Source organism: Protopterus annectens, chromosome 6.part1, assembly GCF_019279795.1.
Source record: "Protopterus annectens isolate FY-2018-M chromosome 6.part1, PAN1.0, whole genome shotgun sequence".
In the NCBI taxonomy this organism is placed as follows: domain Eukaryota; kingdom Metazoa; phylum Chordata; order Ceratodontiformes; family Protopteridae; genus Protopterus; species Protopterus annectens.
In genome coordinates, this window is record NC_056738.1 from 19,335,105 (window position 1) to 19,352,771 (window position 17,667).

Genomic DNA, 17,667 nt, shown 5'->3' on the forward strand with positions numbered 1-17,667 from the left:
TGCTCATGAGTTAATCATACTATATTGTGTTTCAAATGGGCAGCACTACTTGAATACCCAAACATTTTGTAACTTTTAGCAACGTACCTCTCCTATCTTTAATTTTTCCTTCAAGATGGACATCTCCTCCCTTAGTTCATCACGCTCATTCCTAATGCAGTCAAAGTATTCTTTCTGCCTTTCTAAAGCCTTGGGATAAGGCAAAGAGAATAAGAAATATACAGAAAGAAACATATAAAACAGGTAATAATATGCAACAGACAAATGTGAAAACATGAAGAAATGGATGACAAAGTAAGAAAAGAAGAAAACATAAAAAACCCTAACCTCAGCTTTGCAACACAAACCAAACACGAACTGTTATATAATCACATCTGATAATCATCAAACTCCATGCAATGTGCAAACTGATAATTTAAAACTGACCTGCATGCATTTAACTACAAATGAGTGAAACTATGTCCTTTTTAACATACAGTGCATCGTATGTGGTTTAATGAAATACTAAAACACTGGTGGTACACAAAAGATATATAAAATAAACTAATTTCAATGTAGTTATTCAATCTGCTAGTTAGAAAGGATAACTACCAATGATGACTAGGACCACTTGCATAATCTCCAGATTTTCTTTCTTATTGAATGATTTGGTACAAGTGCAAGTTAACTTGTGTGTGAACCCTTTTCAAACAGAACCTGACCACAAAGGCAGACAGTCAAAGTAATGTTACAGGGGTTAAGAGAACTTACAAATACTACTGCTTCCTGTAATGTATTTCAGTGTTGCATGTTCTATCTTAAGTTAACAGTTGAAGTCTTTAATGAATGTTGATCAGCAAATATTCTTTTACTCATTTTCTTGACATCAAGGCAATATACTATAGAGTTGTACTTATGCATAATGTTTGTTGTTGCTTTACAAGTAATAATTATTTACATGTTTACAGTATATTTGACAAGTTACCACCAGTGGACTTTGTTCTGTTTTAGCTGACTGAAAGTAGACATCACATGAAAGATACTGCTATTCGGAATACAAAGAATAAGCAAAAGGGGCTGGCGAAGGAACAAAGGTATTGGGAATAAATCAACAGGGAAAGGTAACAGAATGGGAAGAGGCCAAGAAGGCATTTGGATTGCTGGCTAGTGACCGTCTCTTCCATATAAGGAATTGAGTACAGACAAAAGGGATAGGAAAATCCTAAATGAAAGATCTGTACTGGTTGAGTTTTTAAATGAATCTAGAACAGAAGCTGTTGTTAAAAAAAGGTCTAATTAGAAGGGCATAGAAAATATTAAGATAACTACAGGAATCGATCAGAAGGGGTCAGAAAAGACTGGGAAGACTGATTCGCTATGCAGTGCACTAAGAAACAATGGAGGGACACAAGTATGGCTCCCAAACATGCAACATAATCTAGAAGATTCAGGATTTTTGTCTAGAAGTGTTTGTACAGATAATTTTATACCCCAAGCAGACTCTAAAAAAAAATTTTTCCTCAGGTAAATAGCAACTGTTGGAGGTGTAGTTTGGAAGAAAGAGGTACCTGTGCGCATATGTTCTCTAAGTGTAGTGAGTTGGCAGACTTTAAAACTTTCCTACAGAGTCAGGAACACTGGGTGAGCAACTGAGTGCAACCAAGGAAATTATTTTTTTTCAGGTGGGATAGAGGATCACTATGAAAAAGTATTAATACGAAAATATATGAATTCACACCTTAAAAATTATATTGCTAATTGATGCATGATAAAACTCACTGCAACATGCTACAATGCACACCATATCACAAATGCAGCACTATTCATTTTAAGATTAGCAGTGTTATTAAACAGCATCCTATCATCATCATCAGGGCACAGCAATGGATGAAAGACTTTCTCCTTTTGGCAGAGTGTGTACAAACTGACACAACTGCATATGATGAGGCCCATGTACACCTCTAGTTTATACACACGCACACACACACACACACAATGTATATATACACATGTATACATACAGCCTTGTTAAGTTTAAATTCTGTTGGTTGCCAAACAAGCAATTAATAGAAAATGGAAATCAAAGTCTAAACCGATCATACTTAAAGTAGTGAATATTGCAACAGAGATAAAAAAAAAAAAAAGTGGGACATTTGGAAAAGGGTAGGAGTAAATTACATAGAAAAAAATGGAAATTGTGGAAACAATACTTTCAGAAAAATGTTTTGTTGGAGGAATGAGGGTTAAAAAAGGGTAGGAATTGAACAATTTATGTTAGAATTGCTGTGATTATATTGTGTAGAACAATATATGAGATCATACCTCTCAAATGACCCGGATCTTTGCAGAATGCCCAGATTTTTGCCTTATATTTTCAGTCTGTTCCTCATAAAATTTGTGATCGTCTGGATTTTTGTGATAAATCAGTGAGGACTGAATTCACTAAATAATGACAGGCATTTGAGTTTCAGACTTCATATCCTTCAGAAAATACATGGAACACAAGACCTTTTATTCTAGCAACTTTCTAAGTTTATAACAGCAATATGTAAAATTTGTCCCTACCATTATTTTTGGCTTTGTCCAGATTTTTTGCGCTAAGAAGTTGACAGCAATGTATGTGATGTATAATATGTGTAAATGTGAACTTGTTAATATGGTTTGATTACTTTTATATACACATAAGTTGGCCTACCACACAAGTGATAAAAGTGTTTAAAAAAAATAAATGAAAGATGTCTGAGTTAAGGATACAGTGCTATGCCCTTTATGCCTATTGCAAGTGCATCACTAGGTTTCTTTTAGGTGGTCTAAGAAACTGGTTCAAAATTAAGGGCATCCCTTTTCCTTTCTAATTTCAAAGGACAGGTGATTCGAACTTGCCCAATGTTTTTTCAACTAAATCTATACCTATGACTTATCTAGTTTGTACAAAGTGTGCATTGTTGATGAGAGTTTAGTGCACTGACGTGGAAGGTATCTGGAAGAAAGTACATTTGTAGCTAGGATTTTATGAGATTGTGGGGCAAGATGTCTGAATGTTGAATACCAATCTTTTAGTTGGTTAACTCTGTCAGTGATAGGTTCAGGGAAGATCTTAAATGAAACATTGAGGACCAGCATAAGGCCCCAGTATTTGATGTGATGAACTTGTTCAGTCTGGTTACTGACAAGGTCAGAGATAGCTAAAGGACTACTGTTAGTTAACTTGTGATGTGTATCAAACAGCATTACTGTTGCTTTATGGTGTTGTCACATACTACCCTTAGTACTCAATGACAGCTGGTAGCAGCCCCTCTGATTCTAGCTTTGACCACTCATTCAGACTTCCCTTCTTGTCAACCTCAACTCTCAGCTACTGGAAGCTGTTATAACCTGTTCCAGTATGTTCCTTTCTATCTCATTCTCGGCTTCTTCTGATTTCCCCTTTTTGCTGTCATGACAACGGTGTTATCTGTACTGATCTTTATCCCATGTCCCTTCAGTTGTGCATTCCATTTCCTTATTATTTGCTTAAGGTCTTGTTCAGACTCTGATTGTATTGCTGCATCATCTGCATACAGCAGCACTGCTCATCTGGCCACTCCAACCTGTTTGCTAATGCAATCCTTCACCAGTATGAACAGCAGTGGGCTCAAAGCTGATCCCTGATGTACACTTACTTTCACTGAGAACTTCTCTGAGTCTGAACACTGTCTGTACTTTTGTGAGTAGGTCTTTGTACATTGCCTGCACTAATTCTGCCAATGTTTCCAGGACTTGAACCACTGCAAGACTGCCCATTAACACATTCATTATGAAAGTTATAAAACAATGGGAGTTAATCAGAAACATGTAGTGCGATACTCTGTCCCATTTATAGCAGGTTTACACAGTGAGGTACGTTTCTTGCAGCGGCTCAGCAGTATGCAACTGCAGGTTGGTAGTGCACATTGGGATACTAAAAATTACTGCATGCAAATATGTCGGTGTGGAGGGTCATTACTAATGCACATTAACCACACATTTTCACTAGATTCTTTCAACAGTATTGGAACAGTGTTAGAGTGAGTGAAAGACAAGGTCTAATGTACCACTTCAGAAGTGCAGCCACAGAAATGTGCAATCTCTTTTTATATTCTATACCAAATGCACTCTGTGGCAGCAGTGTGGCTGTTAGCATCACAGCAGACAAGTACTGCAAGGCCGTGTATGTATGTGGGAACATATTTAAAAGTTTCCATGCGACAGGTTTGTGAAGGCTGGTGGGGGGACACTAGCGCATTTACTTCTAAACATGCTGTATTAAGTTCAGAGATATTATAATAAGATTTTGAATATCTTTAAATTATTTGGTGGTGTATCACTACTACAGCTCACCAGAGAAGCTCTGAACACTACGCTGCTATTGTCTACTGCCCAATATACTATATCATTATCATCATGCACAGCAATGGATGAAAATCTTTCTCCTTTTGGCAGGGAGTGTACAAACTGACAACTGCATATGACAAGGCCCGTGTACAACACACACACTATGTATATATACATATATATGCATGCAGCAGTTCTTGCCCTGTGATCCTGTCATGTCAAATGCAGAACAAAACTGAAACAGTGTAAATAACTCTTGTAAATACAGCAGTGTTGTAAATCATGTCAATAATATTATCTGATAATTCCACACAAAAGAGGGTTATGGTCGCTGATATACGAAGAATTACTGATAAGGTTCACAGTGAACTATTTGATAGTTTCTCTTGTAGTTATATTAATAGAATTGTATGAATTCTTTATTCTAGATAAACCTATAATTCCTTTGATTGAAGGCTTACCTAAAATGCATAAGCCATTGATTGAGCCTCCATACTTATATATACACCACATATATTGTGGCGAGCCAAGGATGGTTAAAGCCTATTTCTATTTATCTTGAAAAAATGTTACATCCGCTATTATTAAAGACTTCTATTATTTTGACTGATATGAAACAATTTCTAACTACGTTGTTTCATACCCTAGAAGATATTCCTCTAGGTTGTGATGTTTTAGTTGCATTTGATGTATGATCATTATTCACTTGCATTCCTAATTATATTGGCATACAGTATATTTATTTATTTACCGAGAAAGTCTGACTGGACACAGGTCCATTTTCAGCGGAGGCCCAGGGAGAAAAGCTCCACAGTACAATAGAATGCAGTACATGAGAGAACAAAATATAGAACATATGATTAATTTTAATATGTGATAGGTTAGAAGTTAACAGTTTTAGTCAGACAGTACAGTAGACAGTCATTGAGGCACATAGTCAAAAACTTAAAAAAATAAAGTTGGAGGAATTCTAAACACAGAACGGTGACTTTTCTAGAAATACCATCTCCACCTTGTGCATGTTGATGGAATTATTTCTAGCTAATAATGTTTTTATGTTTGACTGTAATTATTATGTGCAACTTGCAGGGGTTGCCATGGGCACCCACTGTGCTAATTCATATGCTAATATGATTATGGCACACTGGGAAATGAAGTTTATATTATCCAATGAAGAATTTAAGAACTATATAATTTATTATAAAAGATTTGTGGATGATATTTTTGTGTGGCAGGGCTCGGAAGTTATGTTGGAACAATTTCATGATTATATCGAAGGCGAGTATGTCTTTTCTGAAATTTATGCTACACCTAGAGAAGTAATTGAGTTTCTTGATATTAAGTTGCGTAGGGTTTTTAATATACTAGAGACTTGTGTCTGTAAAAAGGAATGCAAGAAAAATACTTTACTGGCACCGTCAAGTATGCATCCTAATTATGGTTGTAAAAATGTGTTAAAAGGACAAGCTTTACATTTGTCTAGGTTACTGAGTGATGATGCTTCTTTAACTGGCCATATGGGTCGAATGAAGAATGATTTTATGAATAGGTGATGCACTAGAACTGAATGTGATACGTATCTTAATGTTGCCATTATGGAGGGAAAGAATAAGGGTAAACCATATTTTTCCAAGAATAAAGAGGTGTCTCAAGAGGACATGGATAGATCCTCTATTAGAACCGGTAGGTTGTGTTTACCCTTTACATCGGATAATAAGTCTTTAGTAGATATTATTAGGAATAACTGGCATATATTGACACCAGATGAACAGATAAGGAATATTGTTGGACCTTATCCGAAGGTTACCTTTAAGAATATGAAGTCTATGAGCAGAAGGTTATGTCACAGAACAAGTTCTGTTGGAAATAGAGTATTGTCTGATAGGGCTGGGACTTAATGGATGCAGGCACTGTAACTATTGTAGATTTATTAGCAATAGTAATATGTTTGTGCACCCCATCACTGGGAAGATACACACTTTTTATCACTACGCTGAATGTTCAACCTGGAATGTTGTGTATTTGGCTACCTGTACTCAGTGTTTCCATTTCTATGTAGGGATGACAACCTTCTTTAAGATGTCTTCTCCTGCAGAAGGGTTAATTGAGGGTAATTTGTAATGTTAATTATTACTTGCTGCAGATAAGCTGGTGTTTTTTTAAATAGTGAACTAAAATTTTGTTTTATTGTATGTATGAGGAAGCGTGGATGCTCCACGCGAAAGAATTTACTGTTGCTATATTATTTTTGCTTAATAATAAACATTTTATTAGCATTACTTTTGTGCTTGCCACTCGCTTCTTTTTATTTCAGTTATATTTCTTTGGGCTGCCAGCTGGGATTTGTCCTTGCAGTGATTTTATTTGATGTTAATAACATTGTTCATTTAAAATAGCCACATTTTTTATACAGCAGAGACATTCCATGGGGGCTATTATTAATGAGCAATTACTCTATTACAACAGTGTATAAAGGAGCATACATGACAGGAAGTTTGCTTTGCAATGCAGGGGGAATTTATGTCTGGAACAGTGATCCTGTGCAGTGGGATGCAGCAAAGGTGAAAACATTCCAAAATAACCGAAGTAAATATTTTTTTTGTTTTAACACCTTTACTGAATTATCACTTAAGACATAAGCAAACACACATTTATATAAAAAAAAACATGTTAACATATTCCCAATTTGTACATTTATCAATTCAACATTACATAAATTGATCAATGCCTGCCTTTCCTAACATCTCACTCCTCCTCCAAATCATGATTCTGTACCTACTCTTCACATAACTTTCATTTTTTCTTATGTAATTTACTCCTACCCTTTTCTCAACAGCCCACTTTCAGTTCTTTTATCTATGTTACAACAGTCATTACTTCAAATACAGTTGGTTTAGCTTTGATTTTCATTTTTCAGTAACTGCTTTTTTTGGCAGCCACTAGTATTAAATTTAACAAAATGTTAGTTTGTCTAAGTAATTTAGACAATGGATACTAGCTCACAAAATCATGTCCTTAGTTGCATCCATTTTTTCATCCAGTATTTCTGGCAGAGTATTCTGTAGGGTACTTTTGAAGTCTGCCAACCCATTACACTCCACAAGGATATTCAGAAAGAAGAAAACAAATCAGACTGTTTTTCTATGAGGGATTAACAGAAAAGCATACATATGTGTGTGTGTAGCTATATATACATATACATATACATATACATATATATATATATATATATATATATATATATATATATATATAAAACAAACCCAGCCACTGGGAGAAGCCCGGATAAATGGGGAGGGTTGCATCAGGAAGGGCATCCGGCGCAAAACCTCTGCCAAATGAATTATGCAGAGAACATTTCATATTTCCATACCAGATCGGTCGAGGCCTGGGTTAACAACAACCACCACCAGTACTGTTAGCCAACAGGGTGCTGATGGAAACTGGGCTACTGTTGGCTGAACGAGAAGAAGAGGGGGAAGGCATGCCCGAAGGCAGGAAGAGAGGAGGAAGGTAAGGAGTGTAGCAGTGAGGGTAGGAACTTTGAATGTTGGCAGTATCACTGGTATAGGAAGAGAGCTAGCTGGTATGATGGAGAGAAGGAAGGTTGATATATTGTGCATGCAACAGACCAGATGGAAGGGAAGTAAGGCCAGGTGTGTAGGAGGCGGGTTCAAATTGTTCTATCATGGTGTGGATGGCAGAAGAAATGGAGTATGGGTTATCCTAAAGGAACAGTATGCCAAGAGTGTTTTGGAGGTGAAAAGAGTGTCTGATACAGTAAAGTTTATGAAGCTTGAAATTGATGGTGTAATGATGAATGTTGTTAGTGCATATGCTCCACAAGTTGGGTGTGCAATGGATGAGAAAGAAAAATTTTGGAGTGAGATGGATGAAATGGTGGTGAGTGTACCCAAGGGTGAGAGACTAGTGATTGGAGCGGACTTCAACGGGCATGTTGGTGAAGTGGACAGAGGGGATGAGGAAGTGATGGGTAGGTATGGTGTTAAGGAGAGGAATGCAGAAGGTCAGATGATTGTGGATTTTGCGAAAAGGATGGACATGGCTGTGGTGAATATGCATTATAAGAAGACGGAGGAGCATAGGGTGATGTACAACAATGGAGGAAGATGCACATAGGTGGATTATATCCTATGTAGGAGGCCCAGTCTGAAGGAGATTGGAGACTGTAAAGGGGTGACAGGGGAAAGTCTAGTTAAGCAGCATAAAACGGTGGTCTGTAGGATGACGTTGGCGTTGGGGATCAAGATGAGGAGGAGTGTGAAAGCAGTGCCAAGGATTAAATGGTGGAAGTTAAAAAAGGGTGATTGGGAGGTGGAGTTGAGGGAAGAGTTAAGACAGGCACTGGGAAGCAGTGAAGAGTTACCCAATAGCTGGGTAACTACAGCAGAGCTAGTAAGGGAGACTGCTAGAAAGGTGCTTGGTGTGACAGCTGGACAGAGGAAGGAGGACAAGCAGACCTGGTGGTGGAATGAGGAAGTACAGGAGAGTATACAGAGGAAGAGGCTGATGAAGAAGAAGTGGGATTCTCAAAGAGATGAAGAAAGTAGACATGAGTATAATGAGATGAGGCTCATGGCAGAGAGAGGTGGCTAAGGATAAGGCAATGGAGAGATGTATGCGAGATTGGACACTAAAGAGGGAGAAAAGGACCTGTACCGATTGGCTAGACAGAGGGACAGAGCTGGGAAAGATGTGCAGCAGGTATGGGTGATAAAGGATAGTGAGGGAAACATATTCACAAGTGAGGAGAGTGTGTTGAGTAGATGGAAAGAGTACTTTGAAGGGCTGATGAATGAAGATAATGAGAGAGAGAGAGAAGGTTGGATGATGTAGGGAGTGAATCAGGAAGTGAAACAGATTAGCAAGGAGGAAGTAAGGACAGCTATGAAGAGGATGAAGAAGTGAAAGGCTGTTGGCCCAGATGACATATCAGTGGAAGCATGGAGGTGCTTAGGAGAAATGGCAGTGGAATTTTTAACCAGATTGTTTAATGAAATTTTGGAAAGTCAGAGGATGCCTGAGGAGTGGAGAAAAAGTGTTTTGGTACCTATCTTTAAGAATAAGGGTGATGTGCAGAGCTGCAGTAACTACAAAGGGATAAAATTGATCAGTCACAGCTTGAAGTTATGGGAAACAGTAGTGGAAGCTAGGTTAAGAAGGGAGGTGATGATTAGTGATAAGCAGTATGGTTTCATGCCAGGAAAGAGCACTACAGATGCAATGTTTGCTCTGAGAGTGTTGGAGAAATACAGAGAAGGTCAGAAAGAGTTGCATTGTGTCTTTGTGGACTTAAAGAAAGCATATGACAGGGTGCCTACAGAGGAGTTGTGGCATTGTATGAGGAAGTCGGGAGTGGCAGAGAAGTATGTAAGAGTGGTACAGGATATGTACGAGGGTAGTGTGACATTGGTGAGGACTGCGGTGGGAGTGAAAGATACATTTAAGGTGGAGGTGGGATTACATTGAGGATCAGCTCTGAGCCCTTATTTTTTGCAGTGGTGATGTACTGGTTGACAGATGAGATCAGACAGGAGGCCCCGTGGACTATGATGTTTGCAGATAACATTGTGATATGTAGTGAGAGTAAGGAACCAGGTTGAGGAGACTCTGGAGAGGTGGAGATGTGCTTTAGAGAGGAGAGGAGAGGAGAGGAATGAAGGTCAGCAGGGCTAAAACAGAATATATGTGTATAAATGACAGGGAGGGTAGAGAAATGGTGAGGATGCAGGGAGTAGAGTTGGTAAAGGTGGATGAGTGTAAGTACTTGGGATCAACAGTTCAGAGTAATGGTGAGTGTGGAAGAGAGGTGAAGAAGAGAGTACAGGCACAGAAGAGTGTCAGGAGTGATTTGTGACAGACGGGTATCAGTAAGAGTGAAGGGGAAAGGTCTACAAGAGGGTAGCGAGACCAGCTATGTTATATGGGTTGGAGACGGTGGCACTGACAAAAAGGCAGGAGTCAGAGCTGGATGTGGCAGAGTTAAAGATGGATTAGGATGGACAGGATTAGGAATCAGTATATTAGAGGGTCAGCTCAGGTTGGACAGTTTGGAGACAAAGCAAGAGAGGCGAGATTGCGTTGGTTTGGGCATGTGCTGAGGAGGGATGCTGGGTATATTGGGAAAAGGATGCTAAGGATGGAGCTGCCAGGTAAGAGGAAAAGAGGAAGGCCTAAGATAAGGTTTATGGATGTGGTGAGAGAGGGCATGCAGGTGGTTGGTGTGAAACAGAGCATGATGCAGAGGATAAGAAGAAATGGAAACAGATGATCTGCTGTGGTGACCCCTAAAGGGAAACGCTGAAAGAAGACAGATAGTGCACGGCCTATACACAAGCTAAAGCAACCTTCTTTGTACACCTCTTCCATCTGTGAGAAAAGTAAAAGAAGCAGTGACCACATCGTCCCCAGTCCAAACATAAGCTATGATGGCCACCCTGCAGAAACTGCAAACCTGCTAGCAGAAAGGTTTGGTGAAAAATTCACCCCCCCATACCCTCCACAAGCATACCTCAAACCATGTCTTCATCATCTCCTCCTCCCTGCATCTCCAAAGAACAAGACATCAATGCTCTCTTCAAAGCTAAGAACACAGCCTCTGTGAGACCAGTCAGCATTACAGGCTGTGTTCTTAATGTTCTAAAACAAGAGCAAGCTACTCCAATAGGCAGTCTATTCAACCACAGCCTGAGTACAGCCTTTGTCCCCACCAAATAGAAAACAACAACTGTTATCCCCTCCTCAACAGTGGCTCGGCAAAAGACCTGGGTAACTATAGACCCATAAGTTTTACCAGCCTCATCTAAAAGGCAATTGTCAAATCATCACAAACCTCATAATAGCTTGCCAAACCTGGTGGACTTCTTCCAAAATGTGACCACAGCCACAGACAAGGGCAAAGCCATGTACACAGCCTATCTTGACTTGGCCAAGGCCTTTAACACTATCCCAAATTCAGGCATCATTGAAAAATTAACCCAGTTAAATATCAACCCCTGTGTTGTCAGGTGGGTTGCAAACTGGCTCACAGATCGACAACACTCAAAGTGGGAAACTTTACTTCTACCAATAGACCTGTCTCCAGTGAGATCCCAGAAGTCCAGGCCAAAACAGAGGGGCTGTGGCTAACCAAGATGGGGGATGACTGCAAATTAGTTGCTATCATGGAATCCCCTAGTGATGTCAGTGTACTTCAAAAGGGGCTTATACAGACCAATGATTGGTGCCAAAGCCATGGTCTTATACTAAATGCTAAAAAATGCACCATCATTCCCTTTGGTAGAAACAATGTCCCTGCTGATTATACAATAAACAATAATACCCTAAGTACCAATTCAGTAGTGAGAGGCCTGGGAACACAAGTGGACTATGACCTCAACTTTGGTGGTGAGGAAGGCATTCCATGTCATTCACCTGATTAGCAAAGGCATTGCCTCAAGAGCAAAAGAGGTCCTTGTCCCTCATCAGGTCTATTATTGAATATAAAGTTGCCTTTGGTATGTACCATACCGGACACCTGCAGCAACTTGAGAGACCTCAGGGATGTCTAAGAAAATTCAGGGTCTCCAGCACGTCTTATACGGACAGACTGAAGTCACTGTCATTGTACTCAGCAGCATACAGCCTACTTAGAGGAGAATTATGTCTGGTTTACAAGGCTAATCACTGATCCAAACCTAATGGAAGTGCTGCACATCTGTAAGTCAAATGGGACTAAAGTCACCCATTCCAGGGGCCTCAACTTAGACTGCGACATAAACAGGACCAGTTGCAGAGACACATACATCCCTCAGACGCTGTCACTCCTCTGGAACAGGCTTCCAATCCATATCAAGCAGAGCACCTCCATGAACTTGTTTAAGTGCAACCTGGATGACTCTATGAGAAACCGTAAATTTCTGCCGGGCATTACCCTGGCTTCCATCCTGGACATGGGTAGTTCTTGCTAGAAAAACCCTGGACACAGGATGATACCTCTCATCTAGTATTATATTGGGATTCAACAGCTAGGCTTGTAAAGACCCTCTGGTCAATAGCCTAGTAACATCCTATGAACCTGTGCACACCTCTAAGGTTTGACTGTGATGAAAACTGAAGTAGTAATCAAAATACATTCCCCAGCCCCCCCCCCCCCCAACACACACACATCACCATCACCTACAGCAGCTAACTGTACAGATTTTTGCAGAATGTCCAGATTTTTGCCTCATATTTTGAGTCTGTTTCTTTATAAAACTGTAGTTTTCTGGCAAATCGAGAGTTGAAGTCAGAAAATAATGACAGACATTTGGGATTCAGACCCTCATACCCCTCAGAAAACCCACGTTAATAGAAAACCTTTGTAAGTTTGTAAGAGCAATATATAAAAAATGTCCCTATTTTTGGCCTTTTGCCCCACCATTACTGATGGCTTTGTCCAGATTTCTTGCTCTACAAGTTTGAGAGGTATGAATTGCAGATATTCTTAATACTCGGGTCCTTGCAATGCACTTCCTTATGACCTTATGAAAAAAAAAAAAAAAAAAAAAGAAAACTTACTTCCCTGGCTTCTGCAGCCAATCAGATCTCTTGCTTCACTGAAGCAGACCTGATTGAGTGCAGCTTACAGGCAAGTAAAAAAGCTGAGCGGATGTCCACGAGGTGCCAAAATGAACTGAGGAGCTGGAGAAACCCACTGCTGCTGCATGGGGGTCCTCATTCAAAGAGAGATAATTGGGGTCTCCCCACACCTGCAGGTTTGGTGGGTACCTAACACCAGCTATGTGGATAGCAAGAAAGATACAAACACTTAAAAGTTTTTAGTCCCTTTAGTTTTACACACAGGTCAGGCATATACATTACTGTATCAAATTGTGTATGGGTACATAATTTACAGCTATTACCTTTGTTTTACTTCATTAATTTCATACCCCGAAAAGATCTGAAACCATCTCAAAATGTTCCAGAAAACTGAACTGTCCTTTTCTGGTTTTATCTGGTATAAAATATCTTCCGCAACTACAGCTAGCTTTACTTGGCTACTATACCAATTATACCCTTGAACTTCTGAGTCGCTTACTTTCTTTGCCAATGGTTCTAAATATAATGCAAATGAAGTGGAAAGATGACACCCCTGTCTGGTTCCTCTGTTCATACAGAAATTATCAGAGAAGCACTCACCCACTTTAATTTCCACCTCTGATCCCTCATATATCCTCCTAATCAACTTTATAATTTTATCAAGGAATGCAAATGCTTCCATTGTCCTGCTCAAACTCCCAGCTTACACTGTCAACAGATTATGCATCAAGACTTAACAACTGTGGCATTTTTTACATTCTGCTTCCCTCTGGATCATCAATGTTCTATTAATGTTGTCAAATGTTTGCCTCCCCTCCACAAAACTACACTGATCCATATCTATCAATTTTGGTATAACTTTTGCCATTCTTTTAGCCATTGTAGAAATGAACACTTTATAATCATGGTTTAGGATTGAAATGGGCTTACATGAAGCTGGATCTGATAGGTCTATCATCATTCGGTATTACAGCTACCACTACTTTCTTCCAGGATGTTGGTGCTTCTCCTCTTAAAATACTGTTTAACAAAACCTTCCACACCTTGATCATTTTTTTCCATCCTAGCTTCCAAATTTCCACAGCAGCATCATCTATTCCTGGAGACTTTCCAGTGGATTGGTTCTAGATCACCATTTTTATCTCATCTCCTCCTATCCTGTTAATAATTGAGCCTCGTTTGCCTATAACCTTGGCATATTTAATTCTTCCATAAACATTTACATTTGTACATTTTCTTGATTCCCATATTACCTGTTTTATGCAGATTTTCATAAAATTTTCAAAATAGTTCTAGCACCTCTACAGGAACTCATTATCATCCTTGTTATAGGCTCCCTAAACTTGGCAACAACCCTTTCTACTTTCTGTTGCCAGAGTCATCATGCTAAAAGTTTTTGTGGAATGGAGTTCTCATGAAAAAATAGCTGCTTAACAACAATCTTTCTAAATTCATGCATAATATCAAGGTCATCCCTTATTTTCGGTTTAGCATTCTTCAAATTGCTCTTCTTGTTCTGTGAGATTACCCCATTCTGCAATACTTTAAACTCTGCCTGTCCCTCTACATAATTTCTGTTGCTTCATAACCATCTCTCTTTTTTTCATTTCCAAACTATATATACTTCAATTTTATCCCACTCCTGAGCCATATTTCAGATGAAATTTTACCTTCTTTAATAACTCCCAAATTCCTTCCCATTTCTTAAATTCCTCTCTTTTCAACAGACAGCTATTATTGGCTCATGATCTGAAATAGGTAATGGATGTGCATCAACACTTTCAATTAAATGCATACTTGCTTGTGAAATAAATGTTTTGTCTAGTCTAGACCAGTTTCTGTACCTTGGGGAATAATATGTAAATTCACTCCCAACTCCCACTACTTAATTCATATTTTCCATACCAAATATTTTCATAAACTTCTTCAAAACTGTACCTTCGTTACATTTTCCCTTCTGGGCCCCCCGATACATCTTCACTGCTGCAAATCAAATTCCAATCCCCACCTATAAGTAATAGTCCCTGTTGAAAGGTGATTATTTCTCCCAGAATTTTCTTAAGCTCCATTATACCAGTTTTAGTTGGAATATAAATACAGTCCAGTGTAATCCTCCTCCCTTGCCAGCAGGCCTTAGTACTACAAATCTACCAGAATCTAGACAAAAAGGTGTGTTACACAAGGTTGGGATAATAACTTTTTAACATAATGATGCTTTCTGTATTATCTTTAAATGTAAATGGTCTCACAGATAGAATCCTCAATAATCCGGACAATACTCTTGCACTTAAAAATATTATCATCCCTATAACAATCCTAGACCGCTTCGATCCTCTAACAAACTAATTCAGGCTAGCAAAATTAATAACACAGCCGGTGACTCTCTCTTTGCAAACTCTGTAAGTAGATCCTGGAACTTTCTTCCAGCTGATATTACCTTACTTTCCACCTTAGGTCAATTTAAAACTAGACTCAAACAACATTTGTCACTTAACTGGCTATGTCACTGTATCAAGCCTGGCTAATTCTCTCCACAATGTGTAACAATCTGTTAACCATCTTACTGTGTAATTTAATATAATCCTGTCTTACGCTTGGGATTAACTCTAACCTGTGGAACTTGTTTAACTTGCTTACTTGTGTAATCTCTGTAAATAGTCTGTAATATGTAATGCTGGTATTATGTAATGCTGTATCTGCTTACCCTTGGAGCTTTTCTCCCCGGGCCTCCGCTGAAAATGGACATGCATCCAGTCGGACTATCCCGGTCAACAAATGTAAAATAAATAAATAACAATCTGTTTTATCCTCTTGCAATTAATTTAAGTACTCCTCATTCCTTTGTCCCAGGTATTCCACTGAATAACTCTCCTGAAAACCTTTATCAAATTCACATGTTCAGTTCTTTCCAAATGTGTCCCCTGCAGTACAACTACTTGAGCTCTACATTTTGAATATAGTTCAGTACTCTTTCTTTTTTGTATACATATGTGAGACCATTTACATTTAAAGATAATACAGAAAGCATCATTATGTGAAAAAGTTATTATTCCCACCTTGTGTAAAACACCTTTTTGTCTAGTTCCAGTTTTGTGTTAAAAACTTTTTGTTTTATTGAAAGTCCTCAAAAATACACCCCCAATATACCTTTAAAACCTATTAACTTAACACATAACACTATGTACCCTCAATAGAAACAATTGTCCCAGACTGACAGCCACATTCACAGGTTAAGATAAAAGGAAGGTTATGCATTCTAAAAGGTATAGCCTGTGGTTTTACTAAGTGTTGTTTGGTTTTGTCTTATCTTTATTACTCTCCCAAATAGGGAAAACACTTGAATGTTTTCAGAAAACATTACCTCATAGCCATTGAAAGAAATAAGTATTCTGTTCTTATTACTCTTCATCAGAATGCCATGGAGATATGTGAACCGGATACAAGGTTGCTTCTATAAGCATATATTTGCTACAGGAAAGCTTCATTATATTCAGTGTTCTTTTTTATTTCTGTGCTTTCTCTTAAAATGTGCTACTGGAGCAAGCCAAGGGCCTTAATCCAGTAATTCCCCTTATGGAAGAATGAGAAAAAGTACATACATTTTTCTTGTACCATGTTCTTTTGACCAGACATTTCTTCTTTTTTTATTTTGCACTGTCAACATTTCTTAAAACTGAACAAGGAAAAAGAGTGAGAAGGATGAAAAAACAAGGGCCCCATTATGTTTGAAAATAACTGAGAAAACTTTACTTTGTAGCATGCAGATTATATCATGCATTATAAAAGAAAATAAGAAGTTATGTACCTACCATAACGTTCCATGTTAGTTGTCTTCTCTCGCCTTCTTTCTTGCTTGATGGGTTCGGAGCCGATCCTCGGCTCCGACTCGGCACTTGCTAAGCTTGAGAGTCACTTTTACCAGCTCGAGGCAGCCCCATATCCCATGATGCAAGGCGGTAAGTACCCAGATCTCGTTTGATGACAAAGGGCGATAGCACCAAGCATAAAACACTTCCAAAAGGAAGAAAGAAAACTTACAGGATGGAAGAAGGACCAGGTCTGAATGGTCTTCAGCATAATAATTTCTTATAAAAAGGTCTGTCCAGGCCTGGGGGAAGGAGGGAGGGTCGCAAGAAAGAAGCAGAGAAGACAACTAACATGGAACGTTATGGTAGGTACATAACTTCTTAATGTTAAGTTGTCAATCTCGCCTTCATTCTTGCTTGATGGGACCGCGTCCCTAGCACCTCTATCCTGGGTGGCTCAATGGAACAGACTCTTGAGGACTGTAGAGCCAAAACTGGCTCTGTCCCTGGAGGCCAAGTCCAATTTGTAATGGGAAACAAAAGTATGAGGAGTGGCCCAAGTGGCGCTGCACAAATAGTGTCTAAAGGAAGTCTAGCTTGAAAGGCTGTAGAAGTAGCTAAGCTCCTAGTTGAATGTGCTTTAGGTTTTGAGCACAGCTGTTTTCCCCTGAGCAGATAAATTTCAGAGATGACCGAAGAAAGCCATCTAGACAAGGTCACTTTAGAAACAGGAAGGCCTTTCTTATTATCCACATAGGAAACAAAAAGTTGATCAGATTTCCTAAATTTTTTTGTTCTGTCCAAATAATATCTGAGTTGACGGTGGACATCAAGATAATGTAGTTTTTGTTCGGCTATGTCTGAATAGTTTGGGAAAAATACAGGGAGATCAATGGATTGATTCAAATTGGTCTTTGAAGCGACCTTAGGCAAAAAGGTCGGATTAGTT

General features: G+C 38.9%; 1 protein-coding gene across 1 annotated transcript in view; it reads right to left on the minus strand.

The window, feature by feature from the left end:
• LRRFIP2 (LRR binding FLII interacting protein 2) overlaps window positions 1-17,667 on the minus strand; it is a 1,911,431-nt gene that overhangs the window by 924,953 nt on the left and 968,811 nt on the right. Inside the window, exon 6 of the mRNA XM_044075332.1 lies at window positions 88-189. Within this exon, the coding sequence (XP_043931267.1) occupies window positions 88-189 (102 nt within the window). The remainder of the gene's footprint in view (window positions 1-87; window positions 190-17,667) is intronic.